The sequence below is a fragment of the Embiotoca jacksoni genome, unplaced genomic scaffold (assembly GCF_022577435.1).
Source record: "Embiotoca jacksoni isolate LCO1_2020_lvr unplaced genomic scaffold, fEmbJac1.0.p SCAF_18, whole genome shotgun sequence".
NCBI classification, from domain to species: Eukaryota; Metazoa; Chordata; class Actinopteri; family Embiotocidae; genus Embiotoca; species Embiotoca jacksoni.
The window spans coordinates 7,474,978-7,500,413 of record NW_027185318.1 but is presented as its reverse complement, the minus strand read 5'-3'; the positions used below and the strand labels follow the sequence as shown (position 1 = coordinate 7,500,413).

Genomic DNA, 25,436 nt, shown 5'->3' with positions numbered 1-25,436 from the left:
TCAGACATCAAGTGACTGTTTAGAAACAGGCACCTCTTTGAATTTGAAATGTTTCCCCTTCCCCCCCCAAAAAAATTCTGCCTCTTTTCATGCAGCTCGCACGTATGATGTCATGTTCGGCACATGAACAAGCTGAAAGTTGGGAAGATTGTTGCACTGAAATAACGGTGCACAAAATATCATGAGGCTCTTGATGCAATAACCGACTATCCTCCCCCATCTCTCATCACCTCTGCATGCATGAATCATGAAATCGCCATCGCTTTTGGTTTCGTTGACACGAATACTGAAGTATTTCTATTCGAGTGTCTTATTTGTTTGATTTCTGTAGATGTGTAGAAATATTTTTGCTATATTTGATGCCATCTGTAGCATTCACAAGATGTTATTTATAGCCTTTTCGTCCTGATTGATCTCAACAGTGAGCTTTCCTCTTGTAATTATGAGATTATTTGGCACGAGGTGGAAGGCGAATGTTCGCCCCGTGTTCACTTTGCCGTGTACGCTCTCCAAAATGTCTCTTCTTCACATTTATCAAGAGCCCTTTTTTTTTTTTTTTTTTTTTTTTTTTTTAAGGCTCGTGTTTGTAGATTTTGCATCAGTTCAAATGTTTGTGGGAACACATGCAAGGCAACTCGTTCTTAACAGAAGGGCCTTGAGTCATCACCACACAGCACAGTTATCTGGCCAGGCGTGGGGGCAGGATGCCCCCTGGTGGTTAAAGTGGAACACGCACACACACACACACACACACACACACACACACACACACACACACACAGAGCCTACACAGTCAAAGCTGTTGTGGTCATGAAAACTGAATTGATCAGACGTTCGGGTTTTTGACAGCGAAATAATAATGTAGAACGTGAGATTGACAAATATTTCGGGCTTTTTCACTTTTATCTTTTTTGATATACAAATTGACCAAAAAAAACACCAAAAACCACGTATAATCGGAGCCCAGACTGGTGCTTTTACTGCTTATCAAGAATCCTAAAAGTACATCAGCATCGTCAGGATTTAAATCCGTTACTTTTGTCTGTCATTTTACCCTCTCCGGCGCTGCGTGTTCTCAGGATCTCTGCCTTTTTCACGTAAGAAGGAAAAGCGAAGATGCATTTGTGTTTCCTTCCAACATCAGGCGAACTATTTTTGCATACTTACCCGACTCTGTGTGCCTCCAGGTGTGTGACGAGCCTCCTTCCCTCTGTACCCCGATGAAAGAGCCCTTCTCTCCTCTGAACAATGTTGTCTCCATCGAGCCGTTCAGGGGCTGCTACGTCCGCGCGCAGCCCTTCGACGAGTTCCCCTGCAGCAACCGCCGCTACCTGCCTCCGCAGGTCTGCCTCTTCTCCACACAAACCAAGCACACTTGGATTAATACACTTTATCTGCGTTTACGTCGCGAGATTTCATTCTAGTTTCATTTTTATGTCGAGTCCGACTAATTTTCTCTTTTTTCTTCTTCTTCTTTTAACGTTCCCCTTAAAAGTCGACTCGCCGCGTCAGCTTTCGCATGGACGAAGAGGAGATTGTTCGCATCAACCCACGCAAAGACGTACTCATCCGAGGCTACGAGGACTACCGCCACCCTGTCATGTGGAAACCAGAGGCCGACCGCGAGGACCTGGACTTCCCCTCCACCTTTCACAAACTGGACAGTAAGAAGTGCGAGTACCTCTTCCCCGACGGCCCCGGCATGGACTCGCACTCCGGCCCCGGCATGGGCCTCGGAGCAGGTATGGGTCTGGGCCTGGGCAAGGACACGGCCATCAAGACCCAGCCGTCGCCCCTGCAGAAGTCCAAGAGGGGCCGGCGGCGGCGGGAGGACGGCGAGCGCTCGCGCTGCATCTACTGTCGGGAAATGTTCAACCACGAAGACAACTGGCGGGGGCAGTGCCAAGACGCCCCCGACCCCATCAAGCAGTGCATCTACAAAGTCAGCTGCATGCTGTGCGCCGAGAGCATGCTGTACCACTGCATGTCCGACTCGGAGGGGGACTTCTCGGACCCCTGCTCGTGCGACACGTCCGACGAGCAGTTCTGTCTGCGCTGGCTGGCCCTGGTGGCGCTCTCGTTCATCGCGCCCTGCATGTGCTGCTACCTGCCTCTGCGCGCCTGCCACCACTGTGGCGAGGCCTGCCGCTGCTGCGGGGGCAAGCACAAGGCCGCGGGGTGACTCGGCGCCGGACTCTGGGACACCCTGAAAGCTAGCTAACAAAGGAAGTGAATAAAAGCGGAAAATTAAAAAGCCGGCATCCTTTTTTTCATTCCCCTCTCAGAACGGGGGCGATGTGTTGTTGATCCCCAGCTCTGAGGGCTTTTGGAGATTTCAGTTTGTGTTTGTCGCCGACAAGCAGCAGTGGAGGACAAACCATATGCTTTCCGGGGGAGGGGGAGGGGGGCTCTGAGCATCATGCTACGTTCAGGAGCTTAATCTGAGGGGAAGAGACGGAGGAGACGTCGCGACTAATAGACTTGGAGATGTTACTACACACACACACACACACACACACACACACACACACCTGTACACACAGACACGCTCACACATCTCTCTCACATTCACACTGGTACATTGACAAAGCCAGGCCACAAATATCCGAACTCTCGTACAAGTCATGTGTAACTTTATGAAGGAAAATTGTCTTTTGTACAGAGAGCGACAACTTCATGACTAAAAAAAAGAAAACTATTCTGCGTTGAGAAAAAAAAAAAAAAAGTACTTGCTGTTTGAGTATGCTAAAAGGGATATGTTCTTGCTTTTTTTTTTTTTTTTTTTGTGAATTTACAGTTGGGTAACAGTGGCCTTTCCTTCATGGCTTAAGCATTTGCTGACAATGTAATTACTAGACAGAGAAAAGTGCACTAGAAATGGTATTTCCCCCCCCCCCTCCCTCCCTTGAGTTAAGGTAACCCTCTCAAGTTCTCGTGGTACGTTAACCACCATGTTTAGTGTAATTTTAACATTTGAGAGATGTTGCTGTGGTGGATGTACGGCCAATTGGTTTCCCTGTTTTCCTACCCGGCGAATGTTTAAAAAGAAGAAAAAAAGAAAAAAAAAAAAATCAAATTTGTTTTTTCAAAGTACACCTCGACAAAGCTTTTGACATTAACTTGCCTTCTTGAGGTGGTTTAGACCATTTGATTGCATTCCAAAATAAAGGGATCGATTCCACGATTAGAAGGGAAAACAAATGTTCTCAACTTTACCGTGTCCCCTCAAATAGTTTCCCCACCTCGAGAAAATAGCCGACTAGAACCTCTTGAATCATTTAAATTGAAACCAACACATGACAGTTTAATTTACTTCAGTGAATCTCACTTTTAGTCCAGTTATTTACTGCTGTAGTGAAATTGGTGTTTTTGTTTCTTCATTTGTTGTTTTCCTGCTCATTTTTTTTTTTTTTTCATTTGAATTTTTTTTTATATTATTAGTTTTGACTCAAAGGTTGAAATGTTGCTCAACCAGCAAGTTTTGTTTTGGTGAGGTAAGGGGTTCCAGTGCTCCTTGATTAGATTATGAGGCACTTAAATTAGGCTATGCTTTGATTGACGAACCCTCAGATTCCAGGATTAGTCTGTCCATAAATTTGAACTCATTTAACATCCAATTTATTTTTAGGGGGAGGGGGGAACCCCCTCCTTAAAGCACTGCTCTCCGAGCTTTGGTTGCAGCACACCCTCTCTAAATTTCCATGTTTGTCCCATGAATCTGTTTCTTTTTGTTTTCTTTATCCTCCCTGCATTTGATGTGTAAATGTAGTACTACATTGTTCCTCAAAAGTCAGTCCACTCCTTCCATGTGTTGTCATTTAACAGGCCCTGAATGAATGATGAGTGTCTTAGCTCTTAAAAACATACAGATGTGTGTGTGTGTGTGTGTGTTTGCTTGATTGTGTGTGTGTGTGTGTGTGTGTGTGCGCGCGCGTGTGTGTGTGTGTGTGTGTGTGGGGGATTTTGTGTGTGCATAGGTCTTCATGTAACGTTGCCACTGACTTTGTGATTAAGGCTTTGACTCATAACAGCACTGACCAGCTTCCTGTTTCTCAGAGAATCTTTTGCGTATCGGCTTCAAAGTGCACAAAGAAATGAAAATTTGGCTTCCCAGCCGAGTCAGGTGAAGAAAATTGAAGCCGCTCTCGCGAATGATGTGAAAACTGAAAGCAGGGGGAAGCAGCCGGCTTGGCTCTGCGCAAACGCAAACAAATCCAGCCACTGATAGCTCAAACGCTCATTAACTAACATGTTATAGCTATCCATTAATAAAAAAACAAACAAAAAAAAACACACTTAATAGTATTGCAGACGGTTGTGTGTGGGACTATTTCTTGGATGTTTGCAGTGACTTCTTGTCGCCGTGAGGAGTCGGCAAAAATCTCACCTCCTGTAAAAGCTGTCATTTTTACACATGATTGAACAAACAAGCTGTAACATGTCAATTAGCGAGCTGCGGAGGCGCTGCCAGGTGGATTTTTATCACCTTTGAACAGAGCCAGGTTCACCGTTTCCTTCTGTTTCCGGTCTTTGTGATAAACTAAGCTGGAACGCTGCCGGCTGCAGCTTCATATTTAACAAATGGGTATAAGAGCGGCGTCAATCTTCCCATCTAACTGTTGGTAAATAAGCTTATTTCTCCCCCCCCCTCCCCCAAAAAAAAAAAAAAAAAGTCAAACGGCTCCTTTTAAAGTCCTTTGGGAAACGGGGTTCGAGGAAGACTGTTTGTTAGCGTCACCCCGTGTTCGGACCACATCTCCCACCCAGAAGAGCAGAAAATTGCTGATTTTTAAATGATCGCGAACAACACTCGGATCGGAACGGAAGTCCCTCCGGGAATACGAGTTCAGGGTTTCTCCAGTAACGGGGACGCTCCCTCACTACGGCGTTGACTTGTTCCGAATTAGTTGGAACACGCCGGATTTGGTACAACATCCGAATGCCGCGTCCCTAACGGATACGCGTCTTCCCTCACCTCTTGTCGCTCCCAGTTTCAACAACCCGGCGTGGGTGACGTCTCGATCTCGACGCGGAGAAACGCTTCTTTTCCCAATTCCACCGTGGCCGACGCTCCCTTTACTTTCTATGCAAACTTTCTAACGTGGGAAAAAAACACATTGACCTCTCTGCAGACTGAGTCAGTGACGGGACAGGACACTTTAACGCTAGGTAGACGACCAACCCCCCCCCCCCGGTACCAAACTCCAAACACCTGTAAATACGTAATACTATATTTAAGTACTGATAATAATCCCAGTTTTTTGTTTTTGTTTTTGTTTTGTTTTGTTTTGTCTTTGAAATTTTAAAGATAGAGCTGTATTTATCGTTGCTGTCAGCATATACTGTAGCTTCAAATGACAGCATTTTGTACATAGGTCACCTTTTAGTATTATTTCACATTGAAAAGTAGAGGGCGTTTGTGATGGAGAACGACTATTGAGCTTCTAATAGAGTTTCTCTCTAGTTTTGTACGGTAGAAGGAAGGATAGTGCTAACACGGTACAGTAGTGGCAGTCCACTCGTTTCTAAAGTTTGATATATAAATATATAAATATATATATATACATACATATAAAGCTGCTAGATACAATCACTAATTTTATTGTGTTGACAGAGAAAAATCAGCTATGAACGACTGTTAAATCCTAATTCTCCAACAGCATATAACAACGACGGTCAGTTTTTAAATGTTTGATTGCTCTGTTGTGATGAAGTGGACACTTATGTGTGTGCGTGTGCGTGCGTGTGCGTGTGTGTGTGTAGGTGTGTGTGTAGGTGGGTGCGCGAGTGCGTTCCCGTGTGCCCACGTGTGTGTACTGTATGTGCAGTGTGCGTGCGTGCGGGGTTGGTGTGTAACCAAATGTTTGGTTGGTTGTCATATTCTCCCATCTGGAATCGGATCGCCCTGCATTATTGCAAGCTGAACCAAGGTTTGATGAACCTGATTAAAACTTGCTGGCTGAGAAGCAAAATGTAGGACGTGCATTTATACAAAGTGTAGAGAATGCTGAAATAACACTTCTCATTCTGCATTAACCAGCACAGTGCAACTTCCTGTCATGTACTGTATTATATATGCAACATGTGTCTGTCCGCTTTAATATATATATATTTTTTTTTTGACCTGCATTATATAAGACTTCAGTTTTAACCACTTTGCTGCTAGTCTTTTATCCTCTTTCAATCTTGCAAAATTGTGCATATCTTTGGGAATGCATACAAGTGTACATTCTTGACATTGTGTAGATTTAAAAAAGAAAAGAAAAAAAAAAGAAGAAAAAAGCTATATAAACCTGTTTCTCTTCAGTGTATTGTTTTTTTTTTTTTTTTTTTTTTTTTTTTTAAAAGGTTACTTTTCACAGCAGTTGAGTGGTTATGTTTCAATTCTCCGATGCTTTGGTGCACTGATGATACTATATGTAAGCTTTTTTTCATCTTACAGCGCTTGATGTAACATTTACGTGATTAGTTCTAAATAGTGGAAGACATTTGTGTTTTGAAACTTGCAGTATAAATGGTACTACTCTTAACTATTCTGTAAACACTGCCTGTTTTCTTTCACTCTCTCTCTCTCTCTGTGCATATTTCTTTTCTTTTGCATCTTTTTTTTTCTTTACGTTTCTTCGTGCCATCGGCTTTCACATCCTGACAACCTCAAAAAAGTGCCTCACGTCCATCCTAGTTTCCATCTTACGAAGTTTAACATCTCTCGTTCTGGTTTTATTGGTTTCTACACGTCTAGGTATTTCTTATCAAAGTTCGAGAATACCAAGTATCTGATGTAAAATTTATAGTACCAATAACTCATGTCATAGTTGTATTTTCTTTATACAGATGTAGCTCGTTACTTTTCATAAATATATAATGTAAATATGCATACATATGTTTGTAACTGTTTTTATGTTACATCATACACTTGTAATTTGACATATCAAATAACATTATCATAATAAAATGGTGAGTTTTAATCTTTTGTGGCGTAGTCTTCATTGTGTTTCTTTGAGCTGATTGTTGTCCACAGGTGCAGTTGACACTGGAAATAACGGCTCGACCTACGGAGGTACAAGTGAGGCCCAAACCAAGAGGCTCTGAGGTGATTAAGAGAGGATTTAAGTGACCTACTTTCTCATTCATAAATGTATTTAAAGTGGAGCTATCAGTTGTGAAGTCCAAACATCTGCATTTTATTCAGACCAGTATACGTGTAATCCCATTACAGCTTTAATCAGATTTTAACAATAAAGATGTAAATTGTCTGTAAATGTGACCACAAGGCGAACAGATTGATGAAACTGCTGTTTTTTAACAGGCTCCTTTAAAAAAAAAATATATATATATATATATATTTTTTTTTTTAAATATATTTATATAAAATATTTATATATTTTATATATATATTTTTTAAAATATATTTATATAAAATATTTATATATATTGATTGATAAATTGATCAACACAAAAGTAATAACTTTGGGTATTTTTTTTTAATGGAAAAGATGCAATACTTCTCTGATTCCATGTTTCTTAAATGAAAGGTATCCCACTCGGTATTCTTTCTGAAATGTAGAAAATGTAGATTTATTTTTTTTTCCTCTTTGGCGCAAAAAATGTCACTTTTACTTCCCCCCCCCCCCCCCCTCTGCGACACACCAAGCGCGGAACCATAAATACGGGAACGTCCGTTTCCGACGCCGCATGTTTCACTCCGGCTTTACGTACCGAACCGGAACCCCCACTCCCCCGTCGATGCGGCGAGTCACATTTGATGTCAAGCGCCTGAGAAAATGAATGGACGCAAAAAAAAGCTCTTTTAATGTCGACGCAGCTGTCTCCGTAACGACGTCATGTTTTTAAGCGGATAAACGCCGTAAAAAAAAAAAAAAAAAAAAAAGGCCAGACGGACTCCGCCATGGATTGTGACATATTTGACTGTTTAGAGCAGCTCGGGTAAGATCAATTCACCGCGTCGGTCTTCCGCGTTTCGTAGAAAATAAAAAGCAGCCCGGCTGGTTGTATTTTTATTTTTTATTTATTTTTTTCCTGATGCTCGTGTGACTCTTTTGTGTGTGCGACCGCCTCCCTTTCTGCAGCTACGACGGCCCGCTGCTGGAGGAGAAGCCGCTGCTCAGAGCCGCGGAGGGCGGCCTGTCCTCGCCGGACTACGTGGACCTGTGCAGGTGGCTGTCGTCCAGGTTGAAGCCGCTCTGCGGCCTGGAGGGGGGCGTCACGTCGGGTCCGGGTGAGCCGCTCAGAAACTCTCTCTTTGTCTCCTTTTTATTTATTTATTTATTTATTTATTTTTAAACTCTTCACTCAACCCGTTTTCTGTCCCGTTTTTTTTGGCCTCGCAGACGACTCGGAAAGCCTCCGGGAGGAGATGAGCGGTTTGCTCGCAGAGCTGCACTGTCCTTACGGAGGAGGAGTCCCCGAGGGCGGCGGCGCGCGAAGCGCGAAGGAGCATCTCCAGTTCCTCCGTGCGTAAATCCAGCCGTCCTTGAATGCAGCCGTTGCGCTTCAAACTCTCCTGTAAAAGACCCTAAAGAATCTGATTTATGATGTCTTTTTTTTTTAAATTATTATTATTATTTTTGAAGTGTTTCTCAGCTCCGAGCTTCAGGCGGCTCAGATCGCGAGGAGCAGCCAAGTCTCCGAGAAACAACAACAACAACAACAACACACCAGCCCGGCGTACCGGGAGCTCCGAGCGATCTGTGAAACGCTGAAGCTGCCTGAGCCGAGAGGACAGGAGGCGGCAGGAGTTCTCGCTCAAGTTCAACGCAAGGTGAGGCGTTTGTAAGTCACACGGGCTCCTCCTCCTCCTCCTCCTCCTCCTCCAGCCAGGTCAGAATTGGGGGATGAAAGGATAAGCTGTGCGTAATCAGACTGTTTGGCAACAAAAATATATATATATATATTTCTAATATCTGCAAAGATTCCTACTCCTCAAAAGAAAAAGGTTTTGTTTTAGGATCTGCCTTTTTTTATTTTATTTTTTTTGCTCTTTTGCAATTGAATAGCCGAGAACGCCCGACCCCCTCGGTCCCGAGCAGAAATCTGTAGATTGCGATCTTGTTAACGTGAGAAATCGAAAGAGTATTTTTTTTTTTTTTTTTGCTGTGGGACTTGTAAGCCCGAGCCCCATCCCCCCGCAATATTTTTAATATTTAAAAAAAAAAAAAAAAAGTACTTCAAGGAAAAATAATTGGAGGCAACAGACGTCCTTCTTCATTGCACCTTTAAACCCTTATTTATACTTTTTCCAGGAAAGCAGTGTCGTCGTCGTTGTTTTTATTATCATCCCCGGCTCATGTTATTTTGATCCTGAATGTTTTAAAACGACATCAACGCCGCGTTAAAAGGATTCAAACCTGCGTGTCATTTTATAGGCCGAACAACTACTGGAAGATCTTCCCGACGCCACGGTCGGAGACCCGGCGCTGAAGAAGCCTCTGGACGGTGAACAGTGGGTACGCGCGTCGACGGCTGCTTCTCTTCGGTGTCTCGTTTAGTTTCCATCGAAGTCACTTTGGACTCTTTTTTGTTTTTGTTTGTTTGTTTGTCCCCCCCCCCCCTCTTGCAGGCGGTGCTGCGGAGCATCAACGCCGTCCTGTCGTCGGAGTACGAGTGCCGCCGCAAGATGCTGATCAAGCGGCTGGACGTCACGGTCCAGTCGTTCGGCTGGTCCGACAGAGCCAAGGCACGTCGCGTCCCGGGCGCCCGCTGACGTCGGCAGCGTTTCCGAGTGACAAACCCGATTTTAAAGAAACGCGTCGTTTGTTTTTTGTTTTTGTTTTTTTTAGGTGAAGGTCGACAGCATGGCGAAAGCCTACCAGCCGAAGAGACACGCGCTGAAGCCGCAGTCCTCGGTGGACGTGGCCCGGCTGCTGGCTGCCAGAGAGGACGTCTGCAACGTGGTGAAGACCAGCAGCGGCTCCAGCAGGGAGAAGACCACCTGTGCTGTAAACAAGGTGCGGTCAACGAGTAAACAACCGTTCCCCCCCCCCCCCCCCCCCCCCCCCGTCGAGATGATCGGCTGCGGTTTGATCGCTTTCTTTGTCGACATCTCCCGCTCTCCCCTCCGCAGGTCCTGATGGGAAGAGTGCCGGACAGAGGGGGACGCCCCTCGGAGATAGTAGCCCCGCCTCCCGAGATGCCGCCCTGGCAGAAAAGACAAGGCGGAGGCGGGTGGGGAGGACGCGGTGGCGGTGCGGGACGAGGAGGACGAGGTGGAGGAGGAGGAGGAGGTTGGAGGAACCAGGGAGGAAACGGTAGACATGGAGGACACGGAGGGAAGAGAGGACGGTACCAGTATTAATTAGCTTCTACTGATTTTTTTTTTTTGTGTGTGTTTTCTGTGGAGCGAGAAGACACTTTTTTTTTTATTTTATTTTTTTTATCTTGTGACAGACTGGCAGCATTCAGTGGAAAACCTTCCTCATTTTAGATTGTATTATTAAGCTCCTATTTTAGATTTTTTTTTATTTTATTTTTTTTTTAAATCAGTTTTTTTTTTTTTTTTAATATTGTCATCAGTGTTAATTAGAAAGAAAGTAGCCGTCATTACCTGATAACGACCGTTTCATTTTCCCATCATTTTGGATCTGCGCGACTAATACAGAAAGCATCATAATGATTCAGTAAACACTAACACACTACGACGGTTTCTTGTGCATCTAATCTCTAGTAAACAAAACAAACTCCCACTGCCGAAGTCGTTCCGCTTTCTTGACGTGCACGTTCCGCTCGTGCCGGCAGCGTCGTAGTAATACCATTTTTTAAAATCCTACTGAAAGCTGTTCTGACATTGCCGCGAACACGGCTCGGCTCGATCATTAAAGGGGGCGAACGGACAGACTGAAGGACGACTGAGATGACGTCCGCGAATGTGAAGGAGACGAACGAAGGCAACGGTGTAACCAAGTGTTGACGTCAAGTGAAGTTCCTCATTTTAAATCTGTAATCTTTTATTTCGCACTGGAAAATATCGCCTTTAAGATTCTGTAACAATCTGGATTGGGACCCATTTTCACTTTTCAACGAATAAATGTTTAAAACGCCGCTTTAAGTTGATGTTTGAGCTTCGGAGCAGAGGGGACAGGCCGGTTCCTACCACGACGGCGTACTGAACCCATGTTATAACTGATGTAAAGCTGAAAAGAACAGAGAGGACACAAGTTAGTTCCAAATATTTATTTATTGGCTGAAAATATGAACACATTTTTTTTTTTTTTTTCTTTCAAAATGGCATACCGTGTTTAGGTCAATAGATACAGTTTATACATCGTTTGTACAATAACCAATATTCATTAAAGCAGAATTTTACAGTGTGTACATTATGAACAACGTACCTGTACATATGTGGACAAAAAAAAAAAAACGTTTACAGCTTTGGGCACAGACATCTTTCCTTTCAGTCTCCGAACCAAGACTCATCGTCAGACTAAAAACAAAAACTGAAGCGATTAAAAGATTCAGTCAAAAATAAATCTCAGCACCACTTAGGATCTTTTATTCTTTTTTTTTTCTTCCCCCCCCTCAAGTTTTGTCAAAAGAATTGTCAACAAACACGTCAGGAAAAGTCAAATTAGGATCACTTCACTTTGGCCACGTGGCGAGTTGGCACCTTCAAATGAAAACGAGGCAAACGGACATCTTCAGTTAAACGTCCGTTCCGCGGCCGCAGCGGGGAAAAAAACCGACTCCGCGCGATCGCTCGTTTTAATAGTCACCGGGCCGCTTATTTAAAACGGGAGCCCGATTCGTTCATTATTAAGAGGTTTCGCGTGTCGACCGCGGCAGTTTAATTACACCGAATGAGAAACGATTCCTTCATATTTCGCAGAGCCCCGTCTTAACCGTGCAGATATTTTAGGCACTTTTGAAAGCATATTGTTCTCAAATACAGCACTCTTGATTTCAACAGTTTAAGATAGAAAGTATGAAAAACAAGTATAAAAATCGACTTTTTCCAGTTTTAACCCAAAATCCCCAAAACCCCGGCTGATATTTCTCTTTTCGTCAAGAATAGATTCGTCAAACCTGTCAACTGCGCTTCTCGTCATTCCAGTGTTTTTACAAGGGAGGCCCGTCCACCGTATCCCTCCCGCTCGTTTCGGGTGAACAGATGTTTTGTGGGGGGGGGGAAGTTGCACTGCAGAATCACCGCGTTTATATATATAAAAAAAAAAAAAAAATTAAAAAAAAAAAGCATCAATCTGGGCGAGCCTCAGTCTTGCTCCATAATCTAACCTTCCAAACTATAAGAAATTCCTTCATGATCAGATCCAATGAAACGACAGCAATCCAAAAAAATACTCTTTTAAAAAGTGTCCAAATGAAAATAAATCGACTGTTTTCGAGACGCGTCCATAATAGACGATTTATTTTTAATGCAGCTTAATATTGGTTCTTTATGTACAGCAAGGTACTGTCAAAGTGCTGGGCTTCGTTAAGCAACAATGTATGTAAAAAAGAATATATATATATACATATATATATGTATATATATATATATAGATAATACTGTTTAGAGGCAGGTCACAGGTCTTTATGCTCCTTCATGGAGCATCGCGTCTTTCTTGTATATCCATATATTCCGCACCTTCGGCTTCACCTGATTTAATACTCTCCCGAAACGAGGTCCAAATTTTGTCCGCTATAATTTTTCCTACGAGATTCATGCGGCCGCGTCGTCGCGCTGCTGCAGTTTGGCACGAACGCAAACGATCCCCGCCCGGGAATCCTCTCGACGTGATGCCGGAAAGATGCCCGCGATCAGATCAGCCTGGAGTTGCGCAGGTACTGGACCAGGACTTTGTAGATGAAGGTGTACTGAGACAAGGTCTGGACCATCATCATCCTCTGACCACGCAGCTCCGACAGGTACTTCGGGACGTCCAGCGGCTGAAACAGACGGCACCCATTTTTTTTTGGTTTTTTTTTGTTTCAAACTCTTAAGACACCGGATGCGGTCATAACTCTGAAAAAGCTGCACGGCCGTTTTAATTCGAGCTTCCCTTTAACGAAAGTGCAGTTACCTCATTGTGCTCCAGGCAAGCGATCATGATCTCGGACAGGATGACGACTCCGGTCCGACCCACTCCGGCGCTGCAGTGGACCAGCACGGGCAGGTTGGTGCTCTTTGGGTCGCTGACGGCACTGCTGCTGTTGGTGTGTCTCCTCACAGACTGGATCTCCTCCAGGTAGGCTGGAACAGATTCAGAAGGCTTACTCGAGATTTCATTGCTGGGTGAACAGTGCGGTTTTAGCAGGAAACTTTTTTTTGTTTTTGTTTTTTTGCCGAAGGCTGCGGAAGTGATTGTCGGGCTAGGGAACTCGCGTTGTCGGAAACCGCAGCATTAAAAGGACGGACGGACTCTGAGCCCACTCACTGAGGAAGCCTTTGAAGTCCTCGGGGCAGCTGTGGTCGGGCCAGTCTGTGTACTGCAGGTGCCAGAGGGTCCTCTCTTGTCCCGTCAGGAGGTGTTTGATCTTCAGGCCCGTGGTGGCGTAGCAGCCGGACTCGGTGCGGAACCGCGTGGTGATCTTGAAGCGGCCGTACGTCACCGTGTTGTGCCGCGAGCCGAGCCGAGGCCAGTACCGGAAGCTCTTTTCCCTCCCGCTCTCCTAGAGGAAGCAGAGAGGACGCGCAAACGTCAGCGTAGGCGGCGGCGGCGGCGAGAAAGCGAAAGGCGACGCGACGCCTTTGAATGTGACGTCGGGGCGCACCTCTTCCGCGGTGACCATGGCGATGATGGAGACGCCCTGCTCCCACACCAGCTGCCAGAAGTCCTGACACGTGTTCGACAGGGGACCCTGCGTGGCGATGTAACTCCACTCCTGTCCACCCACTGATATCTAACGAGACGGGAGACGAGACATTTTGACGTCATTTTAAAAACAGCAGCAGCAGAAAAACATTTGTTTGCTTCTCCGGTGAGGTCGTCATGAGCGACTTTTGTTGTTGTTGTCCTAATAAAACAATTGGAAAGAGTTGAATATTATTATTATACATCTCGCTGCAACTCACTCTGACGTGCGATGCGTTGATGTAGCCCGTGTTGTTCTCTTTGGTGGGAACCAGCTCCACTCGGGTGTCGTCGTAAGGCAGGACGTCTTGGAAGCGGTTTTTGTCTCCGCTCTCGGGCAGCTGGGCGACGGCGCACTCCCCTCCGGGGCGACGCTTCGGGATGCTCTCGTACTCCTTCAACAGCTCCCCCCGGTCCATGTGCTGCTCCAGAACTTTACACTGGCGTGACACCCAAACGGAAAAATACGTCACCGCCGTGGACGCGCCGCGCTTAACGTCACCTTTTTTTTTTTTTTTTTTAAACCGCCCCGGGCCGATCGCTTTCATTTTAAAAAGACACGCGGCGCGATGAGACGTATCATCCGCTATATTTTGTTCATTATTAAACGGGTGAAAATTGGATGTTTAAAAAAAAACCAAAATCTATAAAAACAAACCAAATCCCTGTGAAAAGTAGTCAACGAAATCCATTCGCAGACAAAACCTGTCGAGCGGACTGCTGTTTCTACTCCGCTTTATATTTCTCTGTGGCGAGAGTATCTCCTACGTTTTTGATGCGCCGTGGACATAAAATCCGCGAGCGATCGCTTCGACCGACGAACCCCGTCCTCGTCGAAACCTGTTGAAACGAGGTGTGCGGGCGTCGCTGCGCGTCGCTCGAGCCGGGTCGTCTTTGGAACCCGTCGGCGGTGGAATTTGACGCGTCGTAGATCCACCGACGACGTCGGGAGACGGTTGCGCCCGCGGGGCTTCGAGAAGCTCGTAAACAACCGCGGAGCGGGCGGGCGGGCGAGCTCCGGGGCTTTTAAACCTGAGGCGTTTGAGAAACCACCGACCGGTTTGCTCACGGGGGGGGGGGGGGCGACCGTCTCGACGCGAGCGGCGAGTTCACCGTCGGGAGCGGCGAGGCGATCCGAGGCCGAGCCGGTTCGGTCGTTTTAAAGCCGGGAAACGAGAACAAGGAAGGCTTTCTCCTCCAGTAACACGGCCTTCTCGCCGAACAGCTTTTTTTTTTTTTTTTTTTTTTTTTTTTTCCTTTTACCTCGTACGTTTCCAAAACGGAACCGTCGGCTTTACGGAGCTGCTTTCAAAGAGGGGAAAAAAAAAAAATCAAAACAAGTCTGGAGCGCCCTACCCTCTCGTCGTTGGAGGCTCGTTCGGGCTCGTCCTTGGCCTCGTCGTGCATCGGCTGCCTCGACACCGACAGGCCGTTGAGATGGGCCACCTTCAGAGGGCCCATCTTCTTCACCTCCGCCCTAGCTCCTTTCTTCATGCCCTGGTGTGACAACGGGAGTGAAAAGCAGCGGAAGAAGTGAGGATGAACGCGCGGGAGGGACGGCGCTGACTCGCTGGGTGTTTTTCCGGGGAGAATGTCGCTATTCCGGTTCTCCGAGCAGGGCCGGGCCGCATTCTTTGGAACGCGAGACCGCTCGCGTCGTGGAAAAACCTCGGAGTCGCGTCTACGACTGTTCTCACGGGCGATCGTTGGTTTGTCAGCACGAGTGTTTGTGTTTTATTTTGTCTCGTGTACGTCATGTGACCCCGGCCGGCTCTTTTCTCTGGTCTGTTTTATTTCCTTAAGGCTGACTTGTGTCTTCAGGTCGATACCTGAACTTTACTTGTTGATGGAAACACGGTAACTACCTTTGCTCATTGGCAGTTAACTTTTGTCTTATCGCGTACGGCAGAACTAGCGTGTAGAATAAGAGGAAGGAAGGGAGGAAAGCTGCGTTCAAGAGAACCTCCTGCAGACAAATCTGTCATTTAAGAGGACGACAGGGTAAAAATGAACTAGAATGGAGGTTAAAGCAGTTTGATTTTAGACCCCGAGATGAAGTTTTTGTGGACAGCTGTGTTACGTAAGCGATAAATGACAGTGACGTGACTGAAAATGCTGGACACAGAAACTAATGAGCTTTTAAAGGATTGACCTTGCCTTAATGTGGAAGATATGAAGAGACGCGTGTCCAGAACTCCAGCAGGGCCAGATTTGAATATTTCCAAAAATGTGTCTTGTGTTATTATTGTCAACGACCACATGGGTGCATCCACGGCTTCAAGCCAAGAAGGAGATTGAGGACGGGACTCACCGGAGGAGGTAAACCTTCGACCGTTTTCTTCCCCGGAGGCACATCAGACACGGGCCGCTTCTGAAAGTCCTTCTTGGTCTTCTGCTTGGCCTGTCCACTCAGGTCTCCCTCTGAGACCGAGGGCATGATCCTGGGCTGTCGTAAATCTGGCAGCAGGTACAGGGGCTCGCCTTCCTGGATCAGAGGGGTCACCTTGTAGGCTAAGGGGCCGGTTATGGAAGGGTCGAGGGCGGAGCCTATTGGATATGCAGGAGGAGGCTCCGTGGGCGTCCTTAGAGAAGAGAGAGATGTCAGGCTGTGATGCTGCTGCTGCTGCTGCGGCGGCAGCTCTGTAACACCGGCCGCGATTGCGTCCTGAGAGAGCGGAGTGTGACGCCCGCTGTCGTCCTCGAACTCCTCTTCCTCGCCGCTGCTGTGAACGAGCATGGTGGCGTCGGACAGCGACTTCTTGTGTCCGTACCGCACGTCCTCCTTGAAGTCTCCCCTCTCCTCGGTCTTGGTGCGTTCCAGAAACACGTTGAGCTGGGAGCCCTGAGAGCGGCCGCCGCGCAGCGCCGGGGGGGGCGTGGCCGCGTCGGCCGCCGAGGAGGACGCGGCTCGCTCCTTCACCCTCATCCCCTCCAGACTGTGCGCCAGGCCGGCGATCTCGATGGAGTTCCGCTTCTGGGCGTGGTACGGCTGCCGGTGCGGGGGTCCGCTGAAGAGGGGCTCGGACACCTCTTGCAGGGAGTGCGCCACGGGCAGGCTGTCCTCTTGAAAGGTCTGCACCGAGTGGTGCACGCGTCTCGTGATGATCAGGTCTGGATTGCTGCTGCTGACGTACAGGTGACGCGACAGATCCGGCGTGCTGTTGGCGGGCCGGGGGTGAGCGTACGGGTACGGCGGTGGCGGTCGGTAGACGTGCGTTCTCATGATGTTGGGGGCCGGGTACTCTTGCGCCTGCTGTAACTGCACGTTTGTGAGCTCCGGGACGCTGACGGCCCCCACTACGGGCCTCCTCTCTGTCGGGTAGGGGTATGGAGAAGGGCTGTGGAAACTGGAGCCCAAATGGAAGGGGTAGTGGTGGTGTTGGGCCGCTCCGCCGTGCTCCCCCCTGATCTCCGGTTGGCTGTAAACCAGTGGGTCTGGTCTACTGTAGGCAAACGAGTTCCCGATGTTCAGGTTCCTCATGGAGTGGCTCTGCCGGTGCTCCTGAGACAGGACCATCCCTCCCCCGGCGCCTCGGCTCTTCTGGCGCATCACCGTCTCGTAATCGGGAGTGGAGCGATAGGAAGGTGGGATGAGAGCGCTGTGGCGGTGAGAGGGGACGTAGTCCGGCCTGGTGATGTCGCTGGTAATGGAGGGGTTGGAGGACACGGGCGAGGGCTGAAGGTAGTGCTGGGGATTGGTTAGAGAGCTGGTGCTGTGGGCGCTGTACACGCTGCCGTTACGTAAACGCCCTCCGCTGCTGTATTCCAGAGGAGAGCAGTCCAGGCTGGTCTGAGAGTGGTAGTAATAACCGTTCTGACTGTTCATGTACAGGTTGTCTGTGAGAAAACGACAACATCCCGAGACAGAATTACAACGACGTGAGAATTTATACGTTTACATTAGGCTGAAAACGATGCAGGCATCAAATTGGAAGCGTTATTCTTTTTTTCTATATAGTACTTACCCTGTGAGGATGTGTAAGGCTCTGTGAAATGGCCATTGTAGTGCATTTGCGGAGGCATCATGTAGGCCTGTGGCTTTGGCTGTAAATCAATAACAGAGGGATGTAGTCACTGCTTATATGATCCACATACTGTCCAGGAGCAAAGAATGAAATATATATATTTTTTTCTCTCCCCTATTTGCATAGTGCAAGTGTGTTTTGAGTGAGTTCGGACATTACCAGAGATATCCTAGTCGATGATCTCCGTCTGACTGGGTTGACAGCTGTGGGTTGAGTTTGGCTAGTGGGGGGAAGGGGTGGGGAGAAAACTGCCAGTCAAAATAGGTGATCTAACCAAACATTACTGCTCATAATGTTTTCCAATGCCTTACTTTGTCCTTTAACGGTGATAATGGAAACACGGCAAGGCGCAGACAGAGTGAAGTACATTCAAAACATGTCAAACAAGTATTCTCCTGAACACCAGACAATGCAGTTCCCCGACATGGCGGCATGCGTGATGTGGTGGTGAAGAGTTGTGCGATTTAATTTTGATTTGCTTGCATTTAAAAAATGTTCCCAAGAGTTCTCAACACACAAAGTCGAACAAACACTCGGCCTAAATCACATCTAATCCAAACTTAGTATAGTTGTGATTTTCACCTGAAAATATTCAGGACCAAAGAAAGAGTGAAAGAGCGTGACCCTGATCAAGCTTTTGGTGCTAATTTTAAATACTTGGGCCGGCTTTGGACTCCGTTTTTACCGCCACATTTCAGTTGATATGCAACCAGGTTAACCCCCCCTGTGAATTACAGGGACTATAACAGACACCGAATTAGAGATGGTCAATCTGAAATTTACCTGCAAGTCAGTAAAAATGAAGGTACCTGTTCAATAGGCTTTAGGCTGTAAATCAAATCTAAAAAAAAAAAAAAAAAAAAAAGGTATTTTACTTCATTATATGCCTCACAACCCAATCTGTGTGGCTCACCCCTTATTAGAAGGCAGAGAGGGACGAGAGAGCATTGGAAAACGAAAGGATAGAGTGAGAAGGGACTTCTGGGAGCCCTCAGAAGGCAGTGGGTCACACTCCTCTCTGAAGAGAGAGGAGGAGAGAGGGAGGAGACAGTGGGGGGGGGGACAGACATGAGGCCACACCGGAGAGGAGACAGTCATGAGGCATGAGACATCGAAGAACAAAGAGACAGGAACTGGGCGAGACGTGTTAAAAAAAAAAAAAAAAAAGACTTACAGGCTACTCTTGTTAATCTTATAAAACTTGAGTCTGGCCAGACACATCCGGCACACATATTTGGAGGTTTCCATGTCTTCCTACACATGAAAAGAAAGAAAAAGGAAAAAAAAAAAACAAACATTAGATGGCCAGATAGTTGGTACAGAGGGCTTAGTTATGTACAAATAAAGACATTCCTGCGTCTGCTCCCAAATGCTTCCAAACTGCCCCCCCCCCCCCCCCCCCCCATACTGGTGTACTGTTAAGACAAGCTGATGGTAAGCTTCGTGACCGAAGCCATTTTTCAATTCTGCTAAATCTAATAACAAACAGCAATGTGGGTTAAAAAAAAACAAAACAAAAAAAACGATGGTGGCGGAGACTTACGGTCTGGAACTGAACACTCTCCTCTCGGTTCGCTAGCTCCAGGGCAAAGAAGGACCTGTTGTGACTCATGTTGTTAATTTCGTGCCACCTACGCGGCACACAGAGGAAAAGAGGGCAGAAAAGAGACGAGGTGTCACGGGCGGTCGCAGAACCTCGGCGCATTTTTTAACAGATTTGTAATTGCATTGTGAAAAAGTACGCAAACGTGGGAGGCTTTCAAAAGCTATCAGGAACTAATCGTGGCATGTGGATGAGCACTGTTCCGATAATGTCCACTTACTCACTAACCTGACGGATGATGTTCCCACTGCGTGACTCATTTCCCTCTCGGGCCACCATTCTAGTCTAGAAAGCTTTGACGAGACACCCTTAACTAAGAATAGCTGCGAGCTGAGCCACATTATTCGTCCTGACAGATTCTATTTCATTACCGCTCAGAGTCACAAGTGACCACACAATGCCGCCCCCCCACCCCCCCCCCACCCTCCCACACCTCCCAGTGATTCATATTTAGATGCAGATGATATATCAGCTGTTTTAAGCGTTCCCGTAATAGTCGAAACATTTCTTCCTGGACTTACCTAAATAAAAGAAGCGGGCGTGTGTTTTTGTGCTTGACAAAGATGCCGTCGAGGCAGGAGCCCAGGGAAACATCTGTGCCTGTGCTGTCCTGTTCAGACAGAAGGGAAGGATGAAGGCTTTCTAGGTTTGCCAAGTGAGCTGGTGTTCTTCTTCGGGCTTTGAGCTGCTGAGGGCCTCGCAGACATACCTTGGCTTGATAGCTTTCCTGGCCGTAGCCTTCCATTTTCTCGACCTCCTGCATGTATAACATCTCCGCTTCCGGAGCCGACAAACCCCTGGCAGGACAAAAAAAACGGGGAGGAACATTTGAAGAAACGACCAGCAGTCAGGCCGACAAAGAAACAAGTGCTTTGTCTGCGCTTTGCGAAGCTGTTGAACTGTTTATCCACAGACAAAGCAGGCAGGCTTAATACCTTAGAAACATGCTCACCTGAAGGACTGATAAAGAAGTGCCACTTTCTGAGTGGCCTCTTCGAGCACTCGCTCGTCCTGAATCCAGTCCTGCAAAGGTAAAAAAAAAAGAGTCGAAACGTCAACAAAACGAGAACATCTGCTGTGAAACCTCTCGTGATATACGTTAATAACACGAAACCAAATGCTTACAATAGGGAACAGTGCAAACTTCTGAAGGAACTCCTGGGAGTCATATCGATTGAAGTCTCCAAAGTCGGCTGTAGACAAAAAGAAACACTTGCAGCCATTAAATGCATCAAAGCAAACTCCACAACGCTGCTCTCCGAATGAATCCCATTACGTGACCATATTTCTGCGTTCAGTACGAGGCAAAAATAGACACTCGTGAATTGCAAAAATGCCGTAATGCCTTTTGGAAAGCCGCAGCACGATGACGTGATGGGACTAATTTTAGGATCGGGAGGTTTACAGTTGTTATTGCTTCAGAGGTCCTAAACTGTTACAGGCTGCCTTTCTGGCGACGTTCACGGCTACGTCAAGCATCTCGGGCCATCGGCGGCGCTTAAAGGCTACAACCGTCCGTCGCTCCAGATTATTCCCGCCCGCGACACAAAACGGGAGCTGCGCCACTTTATTTTGCGGCACGGCCTCCACGTTTTGACAACAAATGAAGCACCCGACAAGTTATCAGAGGCACCAGCGAGAAATCCGACAGGGCTTTTCTCCAGTACGCATACCGAGCGCTGGTCAGGCATTCGAACATGGCTGCAACAGTAAGTGATCTCAGCGGCTCTGCTATGCTAACGCCCAGGACACCAAGTTGCGGCGCCTGATATAACTTTGCCAGCAGCGTTTGAGATTCTTCCGTCTGCAGCTCCTGCGAGGAGCGTTCACGTTCACACGCAAACACGCATACCCACGTGCGCGGCGCGCTAATCTAATGTGGCATTTTCAACTTAACAGTTGCATTTTCTGAGCTGTGCTTTGAGAAAACACTAACGTTTTGGGAGCAAAAAAATATGTTTTCTGCTGCTCTGAAAAAGAGTGAAAGGTCATCGTTTGGTAATTGACCAGCAAATTTGCAGAGTTTGACAAAAAGCCCCAACGAACTGGCACAAACCTCTTGTCCAGAAATGGCAGCATATAATTCCCGTGTGTTTTCAGTGGAATGTATTTCCGTAGGAAAGGAGGAATTTAGCAGGAATTGTCTGCTATCGTGACTAAAGGACAATTTCTCTGTAATCGCACCAGTAGTTACTTCGCCTGGGATCCTAAACCGCGGAGAGACTCGTGCCAGGGGACATCAGGTTTGACAAACGGAAATGTCTGTCATAACGCCGGCGTAATACGTTCGTTATTACCTTGCACTGCCAGGCTCGCTAATCGTACAGCTTGCTCCAGCGAGCATGAGATCCTGCCCTCCAGAACATCCTTCTTCAGCTGGAGGTAATACTGATATCTGTGGAGAACGGGATGGTCAGTTAAGCTGAAACACTGGAAAGGAAAGGACAACTTTGAAACGATTGTGCCCGGTACATCTTGGCTTTGCGTTAAATATTAAACAAAATATGTAGGTGGGGGGCGAGGAGGGGGGGGGGGGGGGGGCGGTAAAAAGTCATGATAAACTGTAACTAGTTCAAGGCGTACAACCGTTCGAACACTTCACGTTGCCGCACTAAACTTTGACTCACGATCACGTCAGAATTGACCATTGTCTCTTGTGACCAATATTTTTTTTAAAGATAAGTCGTTACGACAATAAAGGTTCGCGGCTCAGTCAGGACACTCCCTGTCACGGATTACCTCGTGATCTCCTGTTGCAGCAGGGTCACGCTGGGTATGTAAAACACGACTCCAAAGTAAACGGTGGGCTCCAGCCCATACTTGTCCAGCTGCTTCTTCAGCGGCTTCTCCAAGTCAATCCATCTCTGCTGGTTCTGCTTGTTGTAGTACCACAGACTGAAGTATGTTATCTGCCAGGCGAAGAAAGCAAAACGACACGTTATTCCTCCGCCCCACTACGATCACGAATAGTCTCGGGCAACTTATACACAGACCAATTTAAGAAATTCATACTTAACAAAACATTTCATGCATATTGAACTTTAAAAAAAAAAAAAAAAAATTGTATGCGACTGCTTGAGATGTCGCTTATTTTAAATGTGCAAATCTGCAGGTCTTCTTCCAATCCTCTATATTAAGGTCAAAAATCAACGTGGAGCTGAAACGTTTAACTCGCCGACTCCTCCAGAAAGTTCTGTCCTGTGACTGCCTGAAATCTCCCACTGAACACTGGGAAGAGAAGTAACCCTGCAGGCTTGTCGTTTATAAGGACAACTTTGCCGAAAGAGACCGATTATGATTTTCAGCCATTCGGAAACCACAATTACAAATTGATTTGCCAACCTAACAGTTTTGGCCACGGCAGCATCGGTTAGCGACAATAAATAAACACCGTGTAAACAGTCAAGAGTGTTTTAATTATAATAATGTGGAAAAGTAAGAGCTGAAAAAACAGGCGATTAGATCCGTGGTTAGGGCATTTGATTTATCTTCCAGATAAATTGCCTACAGTTTGATGTAAAGAGAATTATGGCCCTGATAAAAAAAAAAATGTTCCAACATGAGGCTGAAGCCGAGTTAACATAGATCACAGGAACACGTGTAGCACAACCCTCCCAGAAACACGGTTGAAGTGTAACAGTAATCTTTGGTTGTCTGATCTCTGAAGAGAAATGTCCGCAGTAATAATAACACAACTTAAACGACACCTTTCGTACATAAAACGCGGCTCGAAGTGCTTCACGAGTGACAGTAAAAAAAAAAAAGATATAAAGCCTCATTCCTATATAATTTATAGTGACATCACCTGAATAACCTTTCTATCAAAAGACTGACATCTGAAAGGACCACACGATTGCACAATTAACTCGGCTGAAACGAAAAACAAACAACGCGACAGCCTGAACGAGGGCGGAGGCCCGCTGTCGCCACTGCAAACCCCAGACGAGACGACGAATGAAGCCTCGTCGCGTCGCAGAGCTAAATGACGCGCACGTTCACGCCGACGCCGGCTGACATGTATATTCAGCGGTCTCTGCTGCTGATCTGAGGCACAACCGGGCGCTCTGAGACTTCCATCCTTAACGGTTCACGACTGAGAGATGACCGCAGTGGCCTCACGCAGACACGACCGTCGGTACATTTTTTTTTTTTTCCAACGCCGACTCGGAGCTACTTTTCTTCACCGCGTCGTCCATCCTCTGTTTCGGGAAGGGCCGTTTGAAATGAAAATGTAGAAAACGTACGCAACGTGTTCGCTCAGCCGTGTGATAATTTTGGTTAGACGGATAGGATTTTGACTTTACCGATCCCACGGTGGGGCGAATGATGACGAACGGGTTGTCTCGCCGTCTTCTTGCTCACCAGGTCCGAGCGAGAATGCGACCAGAGGACAACCTTGACGGCAAAAATACTTTCTTGCCGAGATGGAAATTCTTAAAAAAAAAAAAAAAAAAAAGAGTCCACAAGAACAATCAGCACTTGTATTGAACGAAAACAAGATAAATACCTCTCTTAACTCGAGTCTCTGGGCAACTGCCTCCAAGCATTCCTGTCCGGTGCTCTCCACCGAGAGCGTAAACTCAACAAACTCCCCATTGAGAAGCTGAATCCGAGTGACGAGACAGCTCTTGCTTGAAACCGTGTACCTCCGAGTCCTTTTGAGTTTTAGACCGAATGGCAAGGGCATGTTTCAACTGCTTCTTAACAGGAGTAGAGGAGGGTCTTTCACTCAGTCCAGAGGGAAGTCTTCTCCTTGCTGTGAGAGTATATAACTAGTTATGAGGTTCATCATCAGAAGACAAGATCTGAAAAGTGAGACAAAAAGACAAAAGAAATCCTTCAAAACAACATCCAAAAGACGATCATAATTTACAACAAAAGCTGGAATGTAAATACAGTTTTGGAGAAGGGGATGCGTTTAACTTCAGTGCGGTCTTATTCATCACTAAAAAAAAAAAAAAGAAATGCACGTCTTCACACCTGGTCTGCCACCGTGAAATTTACGTCACAGACGAGACAAACGCAGGGATCGGTCGTACAGTAATCCTCTTAAATGTCGCAGTTCGTCCCCATTAACTTGACCAACTTCTCCAGCAGGCTTTTCTTTTAAAAGTTCACACTTTGCATAAATCCCCGAAAGAAGATGTATGAGCGGAAACGTAGTCCAATACGATAGGATACGATAAAGGTTTGCGAGTCTTTTTTTTTTTTTTTTTTTTTTTTGGGGGGGGGGGGGGGGGGGTGGGGGGGGGGTGTTAAATTAATCCCCTTCCGGTGAATAGTCCGATCCAAACAAACAAGAGCGACCTGATTCAATACGCAGCAAGCAGACGGTCCAAAAAAAAAAAAAAAAAAAAAATCCCTGCTCCTTTCCACTTCCAACGATGCCTCCCCGTCATATTTCAAATGACCTCCCATTAAAATCGAAACTTTCCGAAGTCGTGCGTTCGTAAAGGTTTGATCCAAATTGTTCCGACTTTTCTCCACTTTTAATATATAAACCGTAACATGAACGACAAAAAAAAATTAACAATAAATCGGCGTTGAATTAGCTTTTAACGCTAACGCGCTAACTTACGGTCCAGCAAATAGACGACACCCTCGGAAGATGACGTCGCCGGTAAATATTTTGGGAAGAAGAAAAATAAATAAATAACGTTACCGTTAGCCACCAAGATGCGATGTAGCGGTCCAACTATTATTATTATTATTCGGTCCCGGAGGGTTCCTCCATCAAGGTCAATAGGTTGTTATTGCTTTTTTTTTTTCTTTTTTTTTCCGATATGGGTCGGGAATAAGAGGCAGCCCATTTGTTTGTAGTTTGTTTCTGGATGAAAACTACCGCGGCTCACATCGTGCCTCTCCGTCCGACAGTTCACTCAAGTCCCAAAAGCGTGTTTCGCTTCCTGGGGATTGGAAGAGCAACAAGTGTATTCCGTCTCCATCCGCGGCTCTATTTTTTTTGTGTGTGTGTGTTTCAGCAGTGATGAGTTCCCCCCC

The 25,436-nt window shown here is 46.5% G+C and overlaps 3 protein-coding genes across 5 annotated transcripts in view; 2 read left to right on the top strand and 1 right to left on the bottom strand.

Moving 5' to 3' along the window:
- The window catches only part of spred1 (sprouty related EVH1 domain containing 1), a 33,533-nt gene extending 26,560 nt beyond the window's left edge, over positions 1-6,973 (top strand). Inside the window, exons 5-6 of the mRNA XM_069152484.1 lie at positions 1,188-1,343; positions 1,496-6,973. Coding sequence (XP_069008585.1) covers positions 1,188-1,343; positions 1,496-2,182 — 843 coding nt within the window. The 3' untranslated portion in view covers positions 2,183-6,973. The remainder of the gene's footprint in view (positions 1-1,187; positions 1,344-1,495) is intronic.
- Positions 6,974-7,723: 750 nt separating this feature from the next.
- Positions 7,724-11,058, top strand: fam98b (family with sequence similarity 98 member B). Its single transcript, XM_069152483.1, has 8 exons — positions 7,724-7,947; positions 8,091-8,239; positions 8,352-8,474; positions 8,595-8,782; positions 9,387-9,467; positions 9,581-9,697; positions 9,801-9,968; positions 10,085-11,058. Exons 1-8 carry the CDS (start codon positions 7,910-7,912, stop codon positions 10,313-10,315), a joined length of 1,095 nt encoding a protein of 364 aa, XP_069008584.1. The 5' UTR covers positions 7,724-7,909; the 3' UTR covers positions 10,316-11,058.
- A 117-nt stretch (positions 11,059-11,175) lies between these two features.
- Positions 11,176-25,340, bottom strand: ptpn21 (protein tyrosine phosphatase non-receptor type 21). 3 transcript variants are annotated; one of them, XM_069152474.1, is made up of 20 exons: positions 25,099-25,190; positions 23,944-24,241; positions 22,176-22,345; positions 21,734-21,831; positions 20,562-20,629; positions 20,389-20,459; positions 20,146-20,233; positions 19,958-20,046; positions 19,377-19,464; positions 19,008-19,087; positions 18,747-18,851; positions 17,993-18,053; positions 17,774-17,852; positions 16,120-17,645; positions 15,165-15,305; positions 14,030-14,248; positions 13,729-13,857; positions 13,392-13,626; positions 13,038-13,207; positions 11,176-12,903 (listed from the first exon to the last, which is right to left on the bottom strand). In XM_069152474.1, the coding sequence occupies exons 2-20, from the start codon at positions 24,121-24,123 to the stop codon at positions 12,775-12,777; spliced, it is 3,726 nt and encodes a 1,241-aa protein (XP_069008575.1). In that variant the 5' UTR covers positions 24,124-24,241; positions 25,099-25,190; the 3' UTR covers positions 11,176-12,774. The 3 variants fall into 3 exon arrangements, with proteins under 3 accessions (XP_069008575.1, XP_069008576.1, XP_069008577.1); XM_069152475.1 differs by lacking the exon at positions 18,747-18,851 and having other exon boundaries at positions 25,099-25,340; XM_069152476.1 differs by lacking the exon at positions 15,165-15,305.
- Between the last annotated feature and the right edge of the window lie 96 nt (positions 25,341-25,436).

Coding starts and splice junctions, on each gene's coding strand:
- fam98b (XM_069152483.1), top strand. CDS start 7,910: ATGGATTGTGACATATTTGACTGTTTAGAGCAGCTCGG. Junction 8,475..8,594: donor GGAGCATCTCCAGTTCCTCC/GTGCGTAAATCC, acceptor TTATTTTTGAAG/TGTTTCTCAGCTCCGAGCTT. Junction 8,783..9,386: donor TCGCTCAAGTTCAACGCAAG/GTGAGGCGTTTG, acceptor GTCATTTTATAG/GCCGAACAACTACTGGAAGA.
- ptpn21 (XM_069152474.1), bottom strand. CDS start 24,123: ATGCCCTTGCCATTCGGTCTAAAACTCAAAAGGACTCGGAGGTACACG. Junction 20,460..20,561: donor AGTTTGCACTGTTCCCTATT/GTAAGCATTTGG, acceptor TTACCTTTGCAG/GACTGGATTCAGGACGAGCG. Junction 19,088..19,376: donor AGAGTGTTCAGTTCCAGACC/GTAAGTCTCCGC, acceptor TTTCATGTGTAG/GAAGACATGGAAACCTCCAA.